At 45.1% G+C, this 17,977-nt stretch overlaps 4 protein-coding genes across 6 annotated transcripts; 2 read left to right on the forward strand and 2 right to left on the reverse strand.

Annotated features, from left to right (window-relative positions):
- The first annotated feature begins 706 nt into the window (after positions 1-706).
- LOC4815010 (diencephalon/mesencephalon homeobox protein 1-A) lies at positions 707-3,930 on the forward strand. The gene is made up of 2 exons (XM_001354942.4): positions 707-1,256; positions 1,631-3,930. Exons 1-2 carry the CDS (start codon positions 1,050-1,052, stop codon positions 2,216-2,218), a joined length of 795 nt encoding a protein of 264 aa, XP_001354978.2. The 5' UTR covers positions 707-1,049; the 3' UTR covers positions 2,219-3,930.
- Positions 3,931-4,670: 740 nt separating this feature from the next.
- On the forward strand, positions 4,671-6,377 carry Ppt1 (Palmitoyl-protein thioesterase 1). The gene is made up of 4 exons (XM_001354941.3): positions 4,671-5,271; positions 5,333-5,482; positions 5,544-5,670; positions 5,735-6,377. Exons 1-4 carry the CDS (start codon positions 4,715-4,717, stop codon positions 5,852-5,854), a joined length of 954 nt encoding a protein of 317 aa, XP_001354977.1. The 5' UTR covers positions 4,671-4,714; the 3' UTR covers positions 5,855-6,377.
- On the reverse strand, positions 6,021-11,703 carry CAH3 (Carbonic anhydrase 3). Of its 3 annotated transcripts, none has more exons than XM_015186365.2 (4): positions 11,238-11,695; positions 7,056-7,927; positions 6,846-6,982; positions 6,021-6,771 (listed from the first exon to the last, which is right to left on the reverse strand). In XM_015186365.2, the coding sequence occupies exons 2-4, from the start codon at positions 7,528-7,530 to the stop codon at positions 6,631-6,633; spliced, it is 753 nt and encodes a 250-aa protein (XP_015041851.1). In that variant the 5' UTR covers positions 7,531-7,927; positions 11,238-11,695; the 3' UTR covers positions 6,021-6,630. The 3 variants fall into 3 exon arrangements, with proteins under 3 accessions (XP_015041851.1, XP_001354976.1, XP_015041852.1); XM_001354940.4 differs by lacking the exon at positions 11,238-11,695 and adding an exon at positions 8,329-8,476; XM_015186366.2 differs by lacking the exon at positions 6,021-6,771 and having other exon boundaries at positions 6,864-7,000; positions 11,238-11,703.
- Positions 11,704-13,069: 1,366 nt separating this feature from the next.
- Rubicon (run domain Beclin-1-interacting and cysteine-rich domain-containing protein rubicon) lies at positions 13,070-16,579 on the reverse strand. The gene is made up of 4 exons (XM_001354939.4): positions 16,189-16,579; positions 14,115-16,102; positions 13,897-14,050; positions 13,070-13,830 (listed from the first exon to the last, which is right to left on the reverse strand). The coding sequence occupies exons 1-4, from the start codon at positions 16,465-16,467 to the stop codon at positions 13,651-13,653; spliced, it is 2,601 nt and encodes an 866-aa protein (XP_001354975.3). The 5' UTR covers positions 16,468-16,579; the 3' UTR covers positions 13,070-13,650.
- Between the last annotated feature and the right edge of the window lie 1,398 nt (positions 16,580-17,977).

Consider the following 17,977-nt stretch of genomic DNA (forward strand, 5'->3'; position numbering starts at 1 on the left):
TCTAATGAAACAGCACGACGTCCGCTGCACACAGGACTTGCCTTCTCTTCCCACACAGACACACACACACAAACGCACACACACACACAGATAGCGGAACAACGCTTATGAGGTTTTTGTGCTTGTGCCGTAATTTTAACGAAGTCAAAACGAGAAAACAATAAACCCCCGACGCAGTCACAGAAACAAGAGGAGAGCAGCAGCCGAATGAACACGAACGAATGAGCGAGCTTTTGGTTCGGAGGCTGCGCAGCGTGTCCCAGGCCAGAGGGAGATAGCAATGCCGGTGTGGGTGGTGGCGGGCAGCCAGAGAGCCAGAGAGCGAGAGAGATGTGAGGCCCAAATGTTAATTGCATTCAAGCAATCCCGTTAAACGCATTTTAATTGGCACACCTAAAGAGAGCCAGAGCGAGAAAGAGAGAGAGAGAGAAAGAGGATGCCGCTCTAATTAGTTTTCTTTTCTGAAGAAGTTTCAAGTGTTTTACGAGAGAGAGAGATGGCAAACATAATTAGTTGTGGCTGGGGGGCTCGGGGGAAAGCTCTCTTAATTATCACAACTACAAATGCAACGAAGAGTCGCAGGCGCACCATCGAACCGCCACACACAAACACACACACACACAGAAAGATTAGCTAGAGTCCTGTCGCTGCCTCTGCCTCTGCTTCTGCCGGTTCCATTCGCTGCTCTGCTTCATAAAAGCCACAGACCACCGACTGCATTTCAACAGTCGCTGGCCAAACGTTCAGCAGAATACACAGCCGACTCCTTCAAATCTCTCTCACTCTCTCCCTCTCTTTCTCGATTAATTACCGTTACCGTTTTTTGTTGCTGTTGTTGTTGTTGTGTCGCCCACTGGCGGGAGTTTGAACTACTGTGCGTCCTCGCATCAAATTTTTTTCACCTGTGTGCCGCGTTTGTGCAAAAAGGGCCCAAAAACCCATCAAAAACCCAAAAGATAATCAAGAAGAGACTCTCCGGAACCCCAGACAAAATCCAAAATCCAAAAGTCCAAAACCCAAAAGAAAGTATTCCGAAAAATCAGTAAACTATGGCTGGACCATTCATATCGCCGCTGCCCGGCGATCTGCTCACAGAGTACATGTTCGGACGGAGGCGGCAGCGACGGAACCGAACCACATTCACGCCGCAACAGCTGCAGGAGCTGGAGGCCCTCTTCCAGAAGACCCACTATCCCGATGTGTTCCTGCGCGAGGAGGTGGCCCTGAGGATCAGTCTCAGCGAGGCGCGTGTTCAGGTGAATGAACCTCCCAATAATGTTGTCCTATCCTACGAAATGTCAGTAGAACCCCTAAACACTTGCCTTTATGGAGAGGGAGCACCCTTTCACTTTCATAGAGATTACGAGAAAGCAATTTTCTCCATAAATGATCTTCATTCAGGATTTTATTACATTGTCTTTTTGGATCCAAGAAAAAGTTAATTATTTTAGCACTATTCCAAATAGTAGAGCAGATTCAGTATATCAAGATTTCATGGGAATTGTACGATTTATTGTACTAGTTTTTATGCTGGGATTTTGTAGGATCCTTGAGAACAATATTAGGTAGAAATCATAATTGATTGAAGGATTACCAAGTATTATTGTTTAACCTCCCATGTATCCCTCAGGTGTGGTTCCAGAATCGTCGCGCCAAATGGCGGAAGCAGGCGCGTCTGCAGCTGCTGCAGGATGCCTGGCGGATGCGCTGCCTCAGCCTGGGCACGCCTCCCGTCTTGGCCGGTGCAGGAGCGCAGTCAGGAGGTGGCAGCAATCGTCCGCCGAGCCAAACGGCCGAGAATCTCTCAGCCGGAAAGGACTCCCATGCGGGCAGCGACTTAAGCGCCAGCGGGGATGCGGCCAACTTCACCATGATGCATCCGGCATTCCAGCATCAGCAGCAGCAGCAACAGCCGGGGCAGGGACAGGGGCAGGGGCATCCCCATAGCCAGGACAAGCTATCCAAGACCTACACGGAACTGAAGCTGTACAAGGAGCCCGCGCACGGAATGGATATGGGCGGGATGGCTGCCCTGGCCAGCAACTCCGACGACGGCTCCGATGGCTCGGACTCCGAGGAGATCGATCTCACATCCGGTGCCTGCATCGACTTCTCGCAGAGCAGTAAACTCCAACAGCAGCAGCAGCAACAGCAGCAGCAGGGGGCAGGACTGGCTGTGGGGCCAGCGGGGGTGGCGCCAGCCAATGGCGTGCTCTAGATACTCATAAGCATATATACATATATATATATATATATGTATGTATAGCAGTGTATATATCGGACATTTAATGTGCATTTTATCCACTGGTTCACATCTGTTTCCATTTTTTGTTCGTTGGTTTTTGTTTTGCAATAAAAGTGCAGTCTAAAATAAACCCCAAAAGATGTACCTAGCTATATATGTATAATACTTATAGTAAGTCGTATATCCGTGCCCGGAAACTGAAGTACTACGTACACACGGTTATGGGTATATGGATCCGGTTTTGCTCGGGAATCTCGACAAAAGCCTTCCTAATGGAACGAGAGGCCCAAATGTGAGTCCAAACTAATGATCCCTTTCCTAGGCAGATATCCATGGCCCCAAACAAAGGCATGTTAGACATTGCTAACAATTACAACTAAATAAAATTCCTTAATGCTTTTAAATCGTTCCAAAGTACACAAAAAATGAAAGCTTACAGACGAACCACTGCAATCAAAGAGCCAAAAATATATCAAAATCATTTTTTAAAAGGACAAAGTATTGGTATTAAGGCCAAAGACTCCATAATAGTGGTATAAGACCATTCAAAGACTCCAAGCGAACGGCAGCAATGTTTCCTTTCAACCGTCAGATCGTAATGTTGATACATATAACTGCCCCAAGAGATCCAAGGGATGCAAGAGTCAAAAGTACTATTTATGCACTTTGTGGCTTATTCTTACGGATGAGAGTACGACCAATTGGCAAATGTGAAGGACGTGAAGGAATATTCTCGGAATAGGCCACGGGAATCCCACGGGTATTTCGAACTGAAGTTATAAGAGATAAGATATAATACCTATGATCTGGTTGAAGAGGTAAGGTTGTAAATGGTAGGGCTGTTATAAAAACGTTGTGGCACATCCCAGGGACAACAAGTCTGAGTAAGAAACTAAATAGTTTGGCTAAAAAGCTCAATTCATAGAGACATATGTTCATGTTCTACTAAATGGTTAAAAATCACACCTTTATAATAACATCAAACGCCAGGCAAGGCCGGGAAAGTAAAGACAAGAAACGACTACAGATTGTAATGTGAAAGCCGCAGGAAAAGACCAACTAAGACTAGTGATGAAATCAATAGAAATTGCAATAGACATACATTTTTTTGTTATGCTCAGGTAGATGAAATCCTTAGCATCCTGTCAAATCCTGGCAGCCTACATTCAAAAGCCCCAACAAATTGGGCTTCGCAAAAGGCACAAGAGACCTGTGCATTTTTACCTGGGTTTCCAACACAAAAGAAAATAATATTTATAAATAGTAAACAACAGTTTTTACGAGATTTCCCAGCCGAAGTTGACTCCAGAGACCTCTGCGAATTCTGATGGAATTGCACGCTTGCATGAAGTGATAAAACGTCTATATATTCAGTATTACCATGCCCAACGACTTTTTTTTTGCTTTCTCAGAACCGCCATTTGCGCGTCGCCAAGGACTGTGTTCATACTTTATCATTGGAATCTTGGACCGAAAAGTAAGTTTAATCTGCGCCTCGACAACGGTTGTGTTTATTGTTGTTGGATTCTGGGACCGACGCAGCTGCCCAAGGCATTGACGAAAAGACGAAGCCGTGTGGGCAACGGCTAAAGATAGCCCAAAAGTAGTACGATCCCGTACCACGAAGTATCGGAGGCAACTTTTAATGGAGTTTTTCCTTGGCATTTTATAAAACAAACGTTCACATGTACACAGCATAAATTACACATTTTTGTATTTTTAACCGGCAAATAAATTGCATTTAAATCCTTTTCGCTCATTCAATTTCAAACAATTTCTATTTGGCGCGCACCAATCGATAGTAACGCCACTTGATAGTTTGGAATGATACAAAAATGCGATACGAACGATAGTGACGGGCTCATTAGAAAAGTCTTTTAAAGGCTTTTATTCACGCAACATTAAATAAATCCTTTTTTTATATAGGTTATCTTATATGGTGGCAGGGTTATTGATTGCTTAGCGATCTTCAAATATCAAAAGCCTTTTTATTCTCTTGCAAAAAGAGCAGACCTGCCTGTCAACCTTTGAACCTTGAACAATTTATATGCGTTCGTGCTACTTTTAAAAAAGGTAATCATGCGTTTGCACTTTGTCAGCCCTAACTTCAAATTTTCTTGGCTGAAGCAGTTCAACACCGCTAAATTTACGACGTGGGCGTAGGTGTAGGTGTCGTTTTTGAAGATTGTCACATGCCTTACCATGGCACTCGCATTGTGTGTTACAACAACACCCACTTAACCAGAACCTTTCGCAATGAGTTGGCTATATGTTCTGATGAATGAATAAAGGGATATTCTAGTTTTTCGGTTAACACCACTGCACTTTTCAAAATCAAAGTAGAGATGGGGCAACGACCGATAAGAGCTCGATAGTATCATGAATAGTAGCAAAAACATCGATACTATCGATAGTGCAATCCATGGTTTGACACCTCTAATTCATGTTTGCTTTGTTTTGAATTGCAAAATGGTGCGACCAAGAATAATAAACTTCAACATTATTCAGCTGAATATCGGACTCAAAAAAGCCGCAGTGTTTAGTGTGTTTTTAGCTGCTGTCTATTTCGTGGTAGGCTTTGGGACGAAAACAGGGAGCACTCTGCCCGTGGTGCTATGGCACGGCATGGGCGATACTTGTTGCCTGCCCTTCAGTTTGGGTGCCATCAAGACGCTGATTGAGGAGCATGTGAATGGGACGTACGTCCGTTCGCTGAAGATCGGCGGCAACGTGGTGCTGGACTACGAGAGCGGGTTCTTCATCCATCCCAACGAGCAGGTGGAGTATGTCTGCAAGCATTTGGCCCAGGACGAGCGTCTGGCCGAGGGTTACAATGCCATTGGCTTCTCGCAGGGCGGCCAATTTCTGCGTGCGGTCGCCCAGCGCTGCCCCGAACCGCCCATGCGCACGCTGATCACGCTCGGCGGCCAGCACCAGGGCGTCTTTGGCCTGCCCATGTGCCCAACGCTGACAGCCACCTCCTGCGAGTACATAAGCCGCCTTCTCAATGTGGCCGCCTACGAGGAGTGAGTGCTGAAGCTCCACTTGTGGTCTCTAGCTAATCTCTTGATACTCCCCCCCGGGCAGATGGGTGCAGGCCGAACTGGTTCAGGCCACCTACTGGCACGATCCGCTGCACGAGAACCAGTACCGTCTCGGCAGCACCTTCCTGGCCGACATCAACAACGAATTGTATCTGAACGAGAACTACGTCGAGAACCTAAACAAGCTGAAAAAGTGAGTAATCGATCTGGAGCGCTGTGGAGAGCACCCCTATTCTAACCCTAATCTTCCACAGATTCGTTATGGTTATGTTCCTCAATGACACGATTGTCCAGCCAAAAGAGTCACAGTGGTTTCAGTTCTATACGTCCGGACAGGATCGGGTCATCCAGCCGTTCAACGAGAGCAAAGTGTATCAAGATGTGAGGCATTCAGGCCGATCTTTTTTCCACTGCTTCCCACTGATTTGCTCCTCTTTCGTTTCAGCTTGGCCTGGACCGTATGCTCCGAGAGGGAAAGCTACAGTTCCTGGGCATCGAAGGCGATCACTTGGCCATATCCAAGGCATGGTTTATAGAGCATTTGGTGCCGCTGCTTCTGGAATGACGCAACCGAAACCCCAGAGGGAAAGAGAAAGAAGTGGCAAAAAAGAAAGAGAGGACGTACTTCGAAAAAACTTGCGATCTTAACATCCTATGACAATTATATATAACTACATATATATTTTTAATTAGATATTTAGTAAATTCAGTTATTGCGTACAAAAAAGACATTTGCGTTTTTCCCCCTAAATGTAAGGATGTTTCTTGTTGTTTTATATTAATTTTCGTATGTCACAATCTCTCTGTCTTTTTTAGAAGATCGATAGATGGATAGATACATGTAGATAATAGGATAGATAGAAGATGTCTTAAGTAGTTGTGTATGTGTTTGTGTGTGTGTGTGTGTGTGTGAGTGTGATAAATATTTCTCTGAAATATCTAATGCAAGGCAACCGCGTGTTCCGACTATAATGATTTATCCATACACGTATCGTAATTGTAATTACTTGATATATATCCACTATTTTTATAACGCTATGTACAAGTGAGGCAAAATAACAATCAAAACAATATTCAAAAAAAAAAAATATATATATATGTATATATAGCAGCTTACAGACACGACAACCATCAATAGATCATATATATGTATATATAAAATATAGTTGAAGTTTAATTACGATTCACAAAAGGAATGACCGATGACCGAGGAAAAACAGAAACAGAAACAAAAAACAGAAATGCGAATCGTTTCGGTTCCGGTTTTGGTTTCGGGGTTTCGGTGTGGCAATGTGTGACGTTTGACGGAGAGTACGGATCGATCGCCACACAGCAAGCACATCATAATTTGGACTTTAGGTTTGTGTTGCGGGCAAAGAAGATCTCTGGATCCTTGTGCGGTCGCTGGATCTCGCGATAATTGTTGACTATCTTTTTGGATTCATCTTTGGGACACGATTGCAAGTTGCGAAAGACGCTCACCTGTCGAAACGAAACAGAGAAGGGAATCATATAACAATAGAGATACGACTATCAGGACGGAGACCCTCACTCACCTGACCCCGCGACACATAGATCGGTGTGCGGTAGATAATCCATGTGACGCTCTCAAAGTACGGCGCCGTTGTCAGCGAGCCCTTGTATGTGTAATAGTGTTTGCTCAGCTCCTGCAGACCAATCCACGAGAGGCAATCTGTAGAAACGATTCAATCTTTGGTTAGTTTTACACGATATATCGTGGGGGGGAATATTGAGTGGAGACTCACCGGAATCCAGCGATGCGCTCGTGCTTATCTTTTGGACAATGCGTATGCCCTCGGTGATCTTTTTGAATTCGGGACAATCCTTTTCGCCGCATGCCTGAATGAAGAAGGCCACCACAGCGAGGCCGTCCGGTTTGTTCTTGGCCTCGCCAAAGTCCTTGTACTTGGCATTGTAGTGGACGGCATGCGCTTCCATCGAGTACTTCATGCCCTCCAGTGTGTGCTCGCAGCCCGACTCGTCCGAGTCCGACCAATGGAAGTGCAACTGCTCGAAGACATACATGTTCGTATCCAAGGCACCGCCAATGATATACGGCTGCTGTTTTCGCTTGCTGAAAGTCACCATGGCCGAGGTGCCCGTGTTTTGGACACGGGCCACACCCACCGGCTCCCAATGGCCGTGGTATTCGAGGGGATCCACATCATCAATATGCTCGATGGCTCGATTGCTGATCTCGATGGGGGACTGCACCGGCATCTTGGCAGAGCTCTCTCTCTCTCTCTTTCTCTTTCTCTCTGTCTTACTCCCTCGTTCTATCTCTCGTTCTCTCTCTCTCTCTCGATCTTCTCACTCCACTCGCTCCAGCGTCCAAACTCCTCTGCTCCTCCTATCTCCTCTTCGGTATCTATGTGATGTGAGGCCCGCCGCTGGGGTATTTCTTCTTCCTCAGCTTGTAGACACGCCCGCGATCGTCGGCGCTGGCGTCGTCCAAGTGCTCGGCTGACAACAGAAAAGCTTTCGGCGGCGACGTCGTGGTGGCGACTGTTCTAATTGACTGTGGCGTATCGGAAAATGCTTCTAAGGCTGCCTTCACTGGAGCCTTCTCTGGATCGCTCTCGGGTCTCAGATGATGACAGCGATGATGGGTGGTGTACTGCAAATAAAGAGACATGCCAGTGTTGTTATAAATATTTAACTAACAACAAAATCAATTAAATGTTTAACGCCTCGCGTGACGGCCCCCCCTTCCCCACAGCACACCTCCTTGCTGAGGTGTCATCGATTGATTGGCCATTTGTAAGATTAAAGTGCCCAGGAAATGTCTTTATTTTATCATTCCGGCTCCACCCCCCCTCCCGTACAGCTCTTGAAATATTAACCGGGTAGGGTCCGGGTCTCTTGTTTGCACAAATTTCCATCGTTACAAAACAATTTGCATGGATCGATTGCCACTTTAACTGCCAGTTAAGTCTTTCAATTTGTAATAAAAGACAATTGAAATCGTTCCCTTAATTGGGGCAACTATTCCACTAAAGTGCCATCTAAATAACTTACTTGATCAGACGATTGTTCGGCTTTAAATATTTAGTGGCTGGCGAATCGCCATAAATGGAACTCGATTTATGAACTCTTCTTGAACTGCTTTAAGACAGATTAAAAAGGCGGCGGTGCTGGCCAGATCTCGTGGCAGCTAATATGTGCTCTGCAATAAAGCCAAATATGATTTTAATTGACACTTTTATAATCCGCAACGTCTCCGACCACCGAACCACTGGTGCAAGTGTCAATCGACGGAATCGCGCGGAATCAGCGATCGTCAGACTTTGGCTTATCGGCTAATGGGAAAGGAAACCGATACGAGACCGGCCCGGCCCGGCCCGTCCCGGCCAGCCCATGGACGGCAGATTGTTATTTTTACGACAACCCACTTATGGGTAATGGGAGAGAGTAGAGGGCCATAGAATTGTGCTGATAATTCGACAGTCTAAGACAAGGCCGGCCGCTTCATAAAAGAGTTTCTTTCTGTTCTGACAGACGATATTCAATTTGAAAACTGAGCCCAAAACTGAAAGCCGAGAAGCTTCCAGAACCAACAGAACAACACTTGACTCAGCGGGAAAAATACGTATACCCTGATGATGGATTTTCATTGGCCATTGGCCTTCCAAACATTCCATGTACTCCATACATTTGATATCTTATCTCGACTTTTTGCATTCTCCTCCTGCGCCTGTGTGGTCGTCATCGTTAAACCCAATGCACGTCATCAATCATCCATCACGGACGTTTTTCTCACACTTGATCTTTGCCCTCTCCCAGGGGCCAGATCCGATCTTCCGTGCGCTGCAAACAGTTTCTAAATTAAAGAATCCAACTCTCTTATCTTATCCACAACTTGTTTAGGCAAAGTTCTTTAGTGTTTTGATTTGATTTGTGCGCTTTTGATGGTTTTTGCAACTTCACAGCGTGTCAAAGAAGCTGGCGGGAGCAGGAGCGAGAGCGAGTGCGGGAGTGGTTAATTCATATTATCTTTAAAGCTTGTTTAGGGGTTGTTTTCCAGTAATCTTATCCAAGATTTATATGATATTTGGACGCTTTTTGGCACGTTCTTTCATCTGTTTGTTTCTCACTGTTTAAATGTTGGTTTTTTGTGCTTTGAGCCCTCGTTGAACTTTGTATCCTTTTAGAGTCGGAACATTCCACAATGCTTATCCTTTTTGGCCGTTCGCTGAAAGAAATTTAGACTGATTACAGAAATGGTTTAAAACGCAAGGCGAGATATCCACGCAATTCCTTACCTCGTTCAAAGTCTAGATAGACTCCATTGCCTCTGTTCCTGACCTCGAGCGAGAGAGCGAGAGAGAGAGAGAGAGCTCTTATCACTCACATTACGCGCTCACGTTTATTATCTGCATAAAATTACACAACTAATGGTGGGTAAACAAAAGTGAAATGTATTTATAGCGCACCGCGGAGCACCATTTGTTATCACTTTGGCATATAATTTGCATAACGCTTTCTCTCTCCTCGCCACAGTCCCTCTCCCTTATCAATGGAGGAGGACCATCGATAAGGTATCGGTTTTGGGTGGAAAATTAACGAAGCGAGAGACTCAAGTGGCGGAGAGACCCACACTTCACAAATGGAATCTGCCATTAGATGTCAGTGTCAGATGTGGAGGAGGAGGCCTTGAAGAACGAATGGGGTTTGATGGATGATCCGGAGTTGTATTTGTATCTGTATCTGTATCTGAATGTTGGATCGTGTCAAGCGAAACGTGGGCAATTCCACTTAGTAGTTGCGGTCGTATCTCGAGCGGAATATCTCTCAACCTTATCGCCAGACGATGATGCCAGACCACCTCTACGACATTGTAGAATCAGCAAATAGTATGTCATGGAATGGAGTGGAATGGGGGTCGTAATAAATAAAAGAACTTAAGTAATTGCATTGACCGATTGACTGCGGCTACCACTGATGGAATGAGAATGAGGTCGGTCAGACACTGATACAGAGACAGCTCATCTGCTGGCTGTGTGTTTGTGTGTGTTTGCGGTGGGATCCACGGAAATAGAACAGGACTACAAGTGTGGCAAAGTATTTTTTTTAGCCAACTATGACCTCATCCATCCATCAAGCGACTACGGTTATCCGGCTAACAAGCTATGCTATGCCCCGCATATATGGGCTAGTCAACGTTGACGGGCCAACGACGAGCAGAAAAAAGGAAGCAACAGGAGCCGGGCCGGAGGTGGTGCCATCGACCAAACTTATCAATGCAGACGAGCGTTGCGTTCAAGTGCGTTCCAGGTGGGGCTGGGAGTATGGGCCAGTCCCCTGTCTGTCGCAATGCCTCACCTTCTCGATTGGATATACCCTGCACCAGCTGTTCTCCGTGTGGGTGTGGGGTTTGGGTGTGTGTGTGTGTTTGCTCTTTGGTGGCAGAGTAGCAGCAGCAGGAACTGAACCAGAAGCAGGAACCAGAATAGAATAGAATAGAAGAGGAGAGGAGAGAAGAGAAGAAGAAGAGAATTATGGAAGCAAATCAATAAAATGTTTTCGCTCCAAGTGCAGGGTCGCACACCCATACAGTGATACCGACCTTCACACGCACACACACACAGACACAGCCGCGGCGCTGCTGCTGCACACGTGAATGTGAGCCGGGATGGCGGTGGCTTGGTTGAGAAACGGGTAGGATGTTGATTGCGGGAAGAGCAGAACAAATACCATATAGCGACTGATGGGGTGTGGGAGGGACGGGGATAACCGTTTTTGAATCAGCGGCCGGGCCCGGCGTTGCGTTGTTGTTTTTGCGGCGACAGACATTTTTAATAACTGTGCTACTCACGCACACACGCGTATGCACACACAACTACAGTTAATTTCGCGCATGTTTGTGTTTGGAAGCAGAAGTCTCATCTCCCATTTTTTTTGTTGGTATAATGTATAAGTATATTTACCTGTTGATTTACTTCTGCACTTCTGTCGCCCTGCGCATCCCACTTTAAGAAATCACCCCACCACCAGACACCAGACAGTATCAGCGGCAGTAGTAGCAGCAGCACCAACAATCAACAGTATTAATTAATGCAAAACTTTTGACTTTGACACGCGCGCTCTCGTTTCGTTTCACTGTTGCTCCTTACGCTTCTTCTTTGGCAGAAATTCACACACTCACACTCATGTATATGTACACAAAAACCAGATCTAACGCATTGCACTGCAAATACGCGTGGAACATGCATTAACATATATAGAAATACGACAATTATATTCAATTTGAGAGACCGTCCATCATATTTATTTACTGGCGAAAAAGAGGAGGGGTGGTATAGTTTGCCTCGTTTCAGCGTGAACTTAGTGGAGTTTACTTCTTGTTTTCGTCGACCAGTGGATATATACCGGATTTATTGATATCGATACCGTCCGACCAAGAAATATACCACTATATACTGTCTCATTTTAAAAATATACCGTAAATATACTGACGAATTAAAGTTATATTATGCATATTCTTCGTTTTTGATATTCCGTGGAATATTACTAGCTAGATAGAACATTTAGCCATGCCCACATAATTTTATACGATTAATAAACTTATTTTCTAATTGACTGGATTACTTTAAACACTTGCTTTTATTGCATTTTTTGCAAAAAGAAGTTTTAGCGAAATAAGTCCAACAAAAAACAAGTAGAGAAATAGGTCGATCAAGACAAACGAAAGAGGAATTTCGTTCATATTGCTCAATTTTGATATTCCATTGAATAATGCTGACTAACTAAATCGCTCAGCAATGCCCACAAAGTTTTATCCTATTGATGAATAAATTTTCTACAAGATTGGATAGTTTTGAATCCTGGCTTTTATTGTATTTATTGTAAAAAAAGGTTTAAACGAAAAAGTTCAACAAAAAAAAAGAGTCGCTTTGTTGCGTGTAAGCCGTAGTATAGACCTTAGTATACCCTATTTTGTTAATGTTATATGGAAGTATAAATATTGATATGAAGATAAAACGTAACTAATGAAGACCTTTTCGCAAATTGACCTTTTTTAGACATATTCATGTATATAATGAGTGATGGGTATATGATCTCGATCCTGATACCTATTCTTGGTCTCTGCAAGAAGACAGAAGATAAGCTTTAAAATATCATTGAAATATTGAAAATAATATTAAATAATATTGAATAATATTACAATATATTGAAAAATAATAGTTTTTGCCTGGGATGACAAACATATTCACAATTCTATAACATCCATTTCCCTCAGGGTATGTGTGCATGAAATGGGACTCAATGCTGTGAACCGGTTATTACAGATTCTACCCGATTCAAATAAATACGAAAATATACCATCTCATTTAAAAAATATACCGTAAATATTCTAACGAATTCAAGTTATATTTTACATAATACTCGATTTTGATATTCCGTGGAATATTTTTAACTAGATAGAACATTTAGCCATGCCCACATAATTTTAACCACTTAATGAACCTATTTTCTAATTGACTGGTTTGTTTTAAACACTTGCTTTTATTGCGTTTTGCGTAAAAAGAGGTTTTAGCGGAAATGGTCAAACAAAAAAAACCAAAGAGGATTGTCGTTCCTATTGTTCAATTTTGATATTCCGTCGAATATTATTAGCTAGGTAAAACATTTTGCCATGCCATGCCATTTTCTAATTGACTGGCTTACTTTAAACACTTGCTTTTATTGCATTTGGCGCAAAAAGAGGTTTTAGCGAAAATGGTCAAACACAAAAGACGTAAGTCAGCACTCGATGTTATTGCTTAATGTTGATATTCGGTTTAATTTTACTCGCTAGCTAGGATCTTCAGCCCCGAAAACACTATTATGTCCAATTTATGAATAAATTTTCAACAAGATTGGTTAACTTTAAGGATTATCTTTTCTTGATTTGTTTATAAAAAAGGTTTCGACTAAAAGGGTCAACAGAAATGTCCATTATTTTACATGGTAACTACACGGTAACTACGCATTTCATTTATATCAACAACATGCATACATATATATGTATATGGAGTATAGAGATACCAAATACCCTATATTTTATATGCAATTACTGTTTTCCCAGCTGCTTTGAAACCTAATTAACTTTTTCTCAGATTGGCATGCTTTTGTTGAGTTAAAAAATATATGCACATATTTTAATCATATTGTATGTGCAGGTGTACAATAAATATTCGTATCGTATATATGTATAAAATCAACATGGGTTCTCCGCTCTCTTTCCATCGCATCGCCTGAGGTACACAATTTTCATAACAGTTTTGGTAATTTAAACGATTATATACAGGTCAAGGATATACATTTGCATACACTGATAGATATACACAGACTTGGGGGCTAACTGGCCCTGGCCTGGAGCCGGGCACAGCGGGGACACGGCTCGCTGCGTTTGGCCCTCCAGCAGCTGTAATGGGAGCAGGTGCCGCATCCCACGCAGCGTTCAATCTTCCGCTGCCAGGGATAGAGTAGCTCGTTGCTCTTGCAGTATTCACACACAAAGGCCCGGCCCACGCAGAGCTGCAGGAGAAGAGGATGCAAGAGATATAGCCAGGGGGAAAGATCGGATCAACGGATCACACTTACCACACAGTTTTTGACATGCTGCTCGCTCAGCAGGATCAGTTCCTTGATGGAGCGGCTCATGCTGCTATTTTGCACATCCACAAAATCGCACATGGACCACATGTCCCCATCCTGGGTGAGGTGCAGTGGTATGGCATTGAAAAATGCCGATTCCCTGGCGGAGGAGAAACGTTTACATTATGTTTTATTGCTCGATCCGAAGCATCCGATCCACTTACCTCGTTGCAAAGCGACAGTTGCCAATGAATTCTTTGACCGACTGCAGTTGGATGCGGCGGCGACGCGCTTTGGCCAGGTCTTTGTGCTTTGAATAGAGCTGTGCATTCAGGTCGGGTACATGGAACAGCGGAAACGTGTACATCTGCTCGATGAGGCGGTAGGCGAACGAGGATACCGGATAGCAGCGAAAGTCCCAGTTCTGCAGGATCTTGGCGGGTATGGCCGAGATCTGATTGCGATGACAGCCCGTGCACAAGTACTTGCCCAGGTAGCTGCAGTACCGGAAATGATGCTGGTATTGGCGTGCAACTCGCATTCCGCACCCGGCACACCGGTTCCCCTGGCGACTGAGCTGCTGGGAGCGACTGACGCTCGGATGCTCGGTAAAGATAATTTGCTGGCGGGGCGGGGCCCAGGTTTTGGTGCCGCGCGTCATGCTGGCTCCGGCGGCCTTCTCCTTGTCCTGCTCCTGCTTGGGCATTGGGAGCAGCTGCTGCGGCGTGTCCTGCTCGGAAACGAGCCACTTGAGGTGTCCGACCCTCGGCAGTTGCTGATCGTTGAAGCGGGAGATGAGCTGCAAGCCCACGGCCTCGGCACTGTGGCTGCTGTGACCGCCTTCCAGAGAACCCATCTGCTCCACGTACGGCATCAGATCGGGTTCCGTTGAGAAGGCGGCGGCACTGGGCTTGGCCACGTCTTTCCGGCGGCTCCATTTCACGTGCTCGATGGCCGTGATGCAGGCCTCTGATATACGAAAGTGGGCGTTCTCCTTCTCCAGGTCCGTGTTGTTGTGCGTGTAGCGGGACATCTGCAGGAAGGTGGCCAGCGACTGCTGGTCCATCTTGTCGCTGCTCAGGGTGCTCCCCGGCGTGGCACTGGCCGAACTGGAGCTGGTCGCCTGGCTGCCGTCGCCGTAGCTGCCATCCGCCATTCCAACGATGTCCAGCGGGGCAGTGCTATAGTTCGAGGGAGATGCCACGGCTGCTGCCGCTGCTGCCTCATCCAGCATGCTGACGCCCTCGAAGAGGGTCTGCTTCTTCTTCAGCTTCCTGCCGTTGACTGGGAGGAAGCTGTCCAGGACGCCGCCGCCTAGGCCGTTCAGATCCTCGCCCAGGCCGCGATTGAACCAGCTCGTATACACAGGCGGGGAGCCAAAGAGATTCGTTAGAAAGTTGTTGAACGGCGAGGCCCTGATGCTGCACTGGGATTGGGACTGCGACTGGGTTTGGGGAATCTCCGCTGGTTGGCTGCCTGTTTGATCTGTCCAGATCTTAATATCATCGCAATTGATCAGTTGGATGCGCCGCGGACTGGTGCTGGACGTGCTGGTGCTAGAGCGGCTCAAACTGCTGTGGAAGCTGCCCGCCGAGGTGGAGGGCAGCATGTTTGCATCAGCAGCCGTTCTGTTTGTGCGGGGACTGCTGTAGGTCTGGCAGCGCCGACGGGCCGCTTCCTGCTCCTCGTCCTCGTGGTACAGATTGGGCAGACTCTTGCAGCGTCTCAGCCTGGGCAGGCGCTGTTGCAGATGCAAATGCGGATGCAGCTTCTCCTCCGGCACCACCTGCAGACGCGGCGAGATGCTAAAGTTTGGCTGCGAGCAGGTGCGTCGATGGCGCAGCTGCCTGTGTACCTCCAGCTGGCTGAGGAGGCTGCTCTGGTTGAGCTGCACCGCGGTGAGGCACACAAACAGCGTATTGGCTTGCCCCGAGTGGCGCAGAAAGGCTACCTCTCGCTGATAGTAGCAGTCCAACAGCTCCTTGTCGGCCACCAGTGACTGCAAGCACTGAGACAGGCAGCGCGCCTGCAGGCATCGAGTGATCCACAGGCGGAAAAACTCATCGACACTCCGCGGCGAGTGATGTGGCTGCTGCTCGCTCCAGCGACGATAATGTGGCTGCTGCAGCTTCATCTTCTCCTCGCTGGTGAGCAAAAACTCAAAGTCATCGGCGAGACGCTGCAGCTCCCCGCTGCCAGGCTGCGGCTGCAACTGATAAAAAATTGCATGAGCATTCGTCATCGCAACGGACACGACACACACACACTCTCTCTCTCTCTCTCTGTCGCTATGCTTACCACCAGCCCGTGTTGCAGGATCTGGGAACATGTCTGGACCAGCATCTGGAAGCCATCATCGTTCTTCGCTTGGAACCAGTAGTTGGTGGCGCGTCGCAGCTCCGTGAGCAAGCTGGTGGCAACCACTTGCTGTTGCCTTAGCTCTCGTCGATCATGCCTCTGCTGGGTGGCGTCACATGCCAAAGTTGTGGCTGCTGCAGTCTGAGTTGGTGGTGCGCTGGCCATCATGCTCTTGGTACAATTGCAGCTCCCCCTGCTAGGCGGCGGCTCTCCACGCATTGTTTACCTGCCACATTGTTAATTATTCAATTGTTTTCGAGTTTATTTTGTCGCAGTGCTTGTTGTGACCAGTGTGACCACGCACCGGTCTGACACTAAGAAAGAATTCAAGATATATTATACATATTCCTCGTTTTTGATATTCTGTAGAATATTATTAGCTAGATAAAACATTTTGCCGTGCCCAGATAATTTGATACGATTTATGAGTCATTTTTTTAATAACTGGCTTACTTTTAATACTTGCTTTTATTGGATCTTGTCTAAAAAAAGGTTTTAGCGAAATGGTTCAATTAAAAGAAGGACTTAGCGAAATTGGTCACACAAAAAAACGAAAGAGGATAGTCGTTCATATTGTTAAATTTTTATATTCCGTTGAATAATTCTGGTTAACTAAAACCCTTAGTTCTGCCCACATAATTTTTGACCATTGATGAATGAATTTTCTGCAAAATTGGCTAGTTTTTAGTCCATGCTTTTATTGTATTTTGACTAAAACAAGGGTTAAACAAAATGGTTCAACAAAAAAAAACAGTCGCAATGTTGGTGGTATTTGAAGATATGATGCGTGTATAGGCATTTGTATACCCCATTTCGTTAATATAATATGTAGATAATATGAAGATAAAACGTAATTAATAAAGATCTTTTCTCAAATTGATATATTTTAAACATATTCATGAATATGATTGGTATCTTGCATATATATTTCTGGATCCTGATACCTTTTCTTGGTCTCTGTCTCTGGTCAGCTCTAAGCCCACAATTTTACCCGATTAATAAATCAATTTGCTACAGGACTGATCAATTTTAAGATCTCATTTTTGTTGGATGGTTTTTAATATAAGATTTAAACAAAACCGGTAAACAACAATTTCCCCCTAATTCATTTTCTGTACAACTACATTTGTATGTAATTCCCAAAAGCGACCCCTGATGGGGTAGCGTGTAAATTTCAAAAATTTTTGGCCGCTTGTTTTTCATTTAAGCCACATAGAAGCGCCACCAGACATCAGGCTATCGATTATATCATTAGATGCTAGAGCTGAGCGCCGAAGTTTGAATGTGAATTATTGACAAGTATTTAAACGCAATTCATTGAAATAAATTATGCATGGAAGAACCGTTAGAATTGAAATTTAATAGATTGATGAAATTGATTAAATATACCGTCACATACAGATATTCCGTAAATACACCTTCAACTCATTTTCGACGTCAAAATATACATGAAAGTAGTGTTGTGTTGATGGGCTGAGTGATGGATGCGGCCTTTAAATACGCTCGCTCCCCTCTAGATGGCGCCACCTAATCGGCTGTTTCCACTAGGATTGTGTCATGTGCTTTGCGTCTTGCCGGAGACGCAGTTTCATAACAACAAATAACTAGCAATTTAAATATAAAATTTTGGCGCGTTAAACTTATGGCTGAGGGAAACGGTCAAAATGTACACAAAGTGTTTAAAAAAACAAAGTTTAAAATATTTGTATCATTTGCCATAAGGATGCTG

The sequence above is a fragment of the Drosophila pseudoobscura genome, chromosome X (genome assembly GCF_009870125.1).
Source record: "Drosophila pseudoobscura strain MV-25-SWS-2005 chromosome X, UCI_Dpse_MV25, whole genome shotgun sequence".
Lineage (NCBI taxonomy): Eukaryota > Metazoa > Arthropoda > Insecta > Diptera > Drosophilidae > Drosophila > Drosophila pseudoobscura.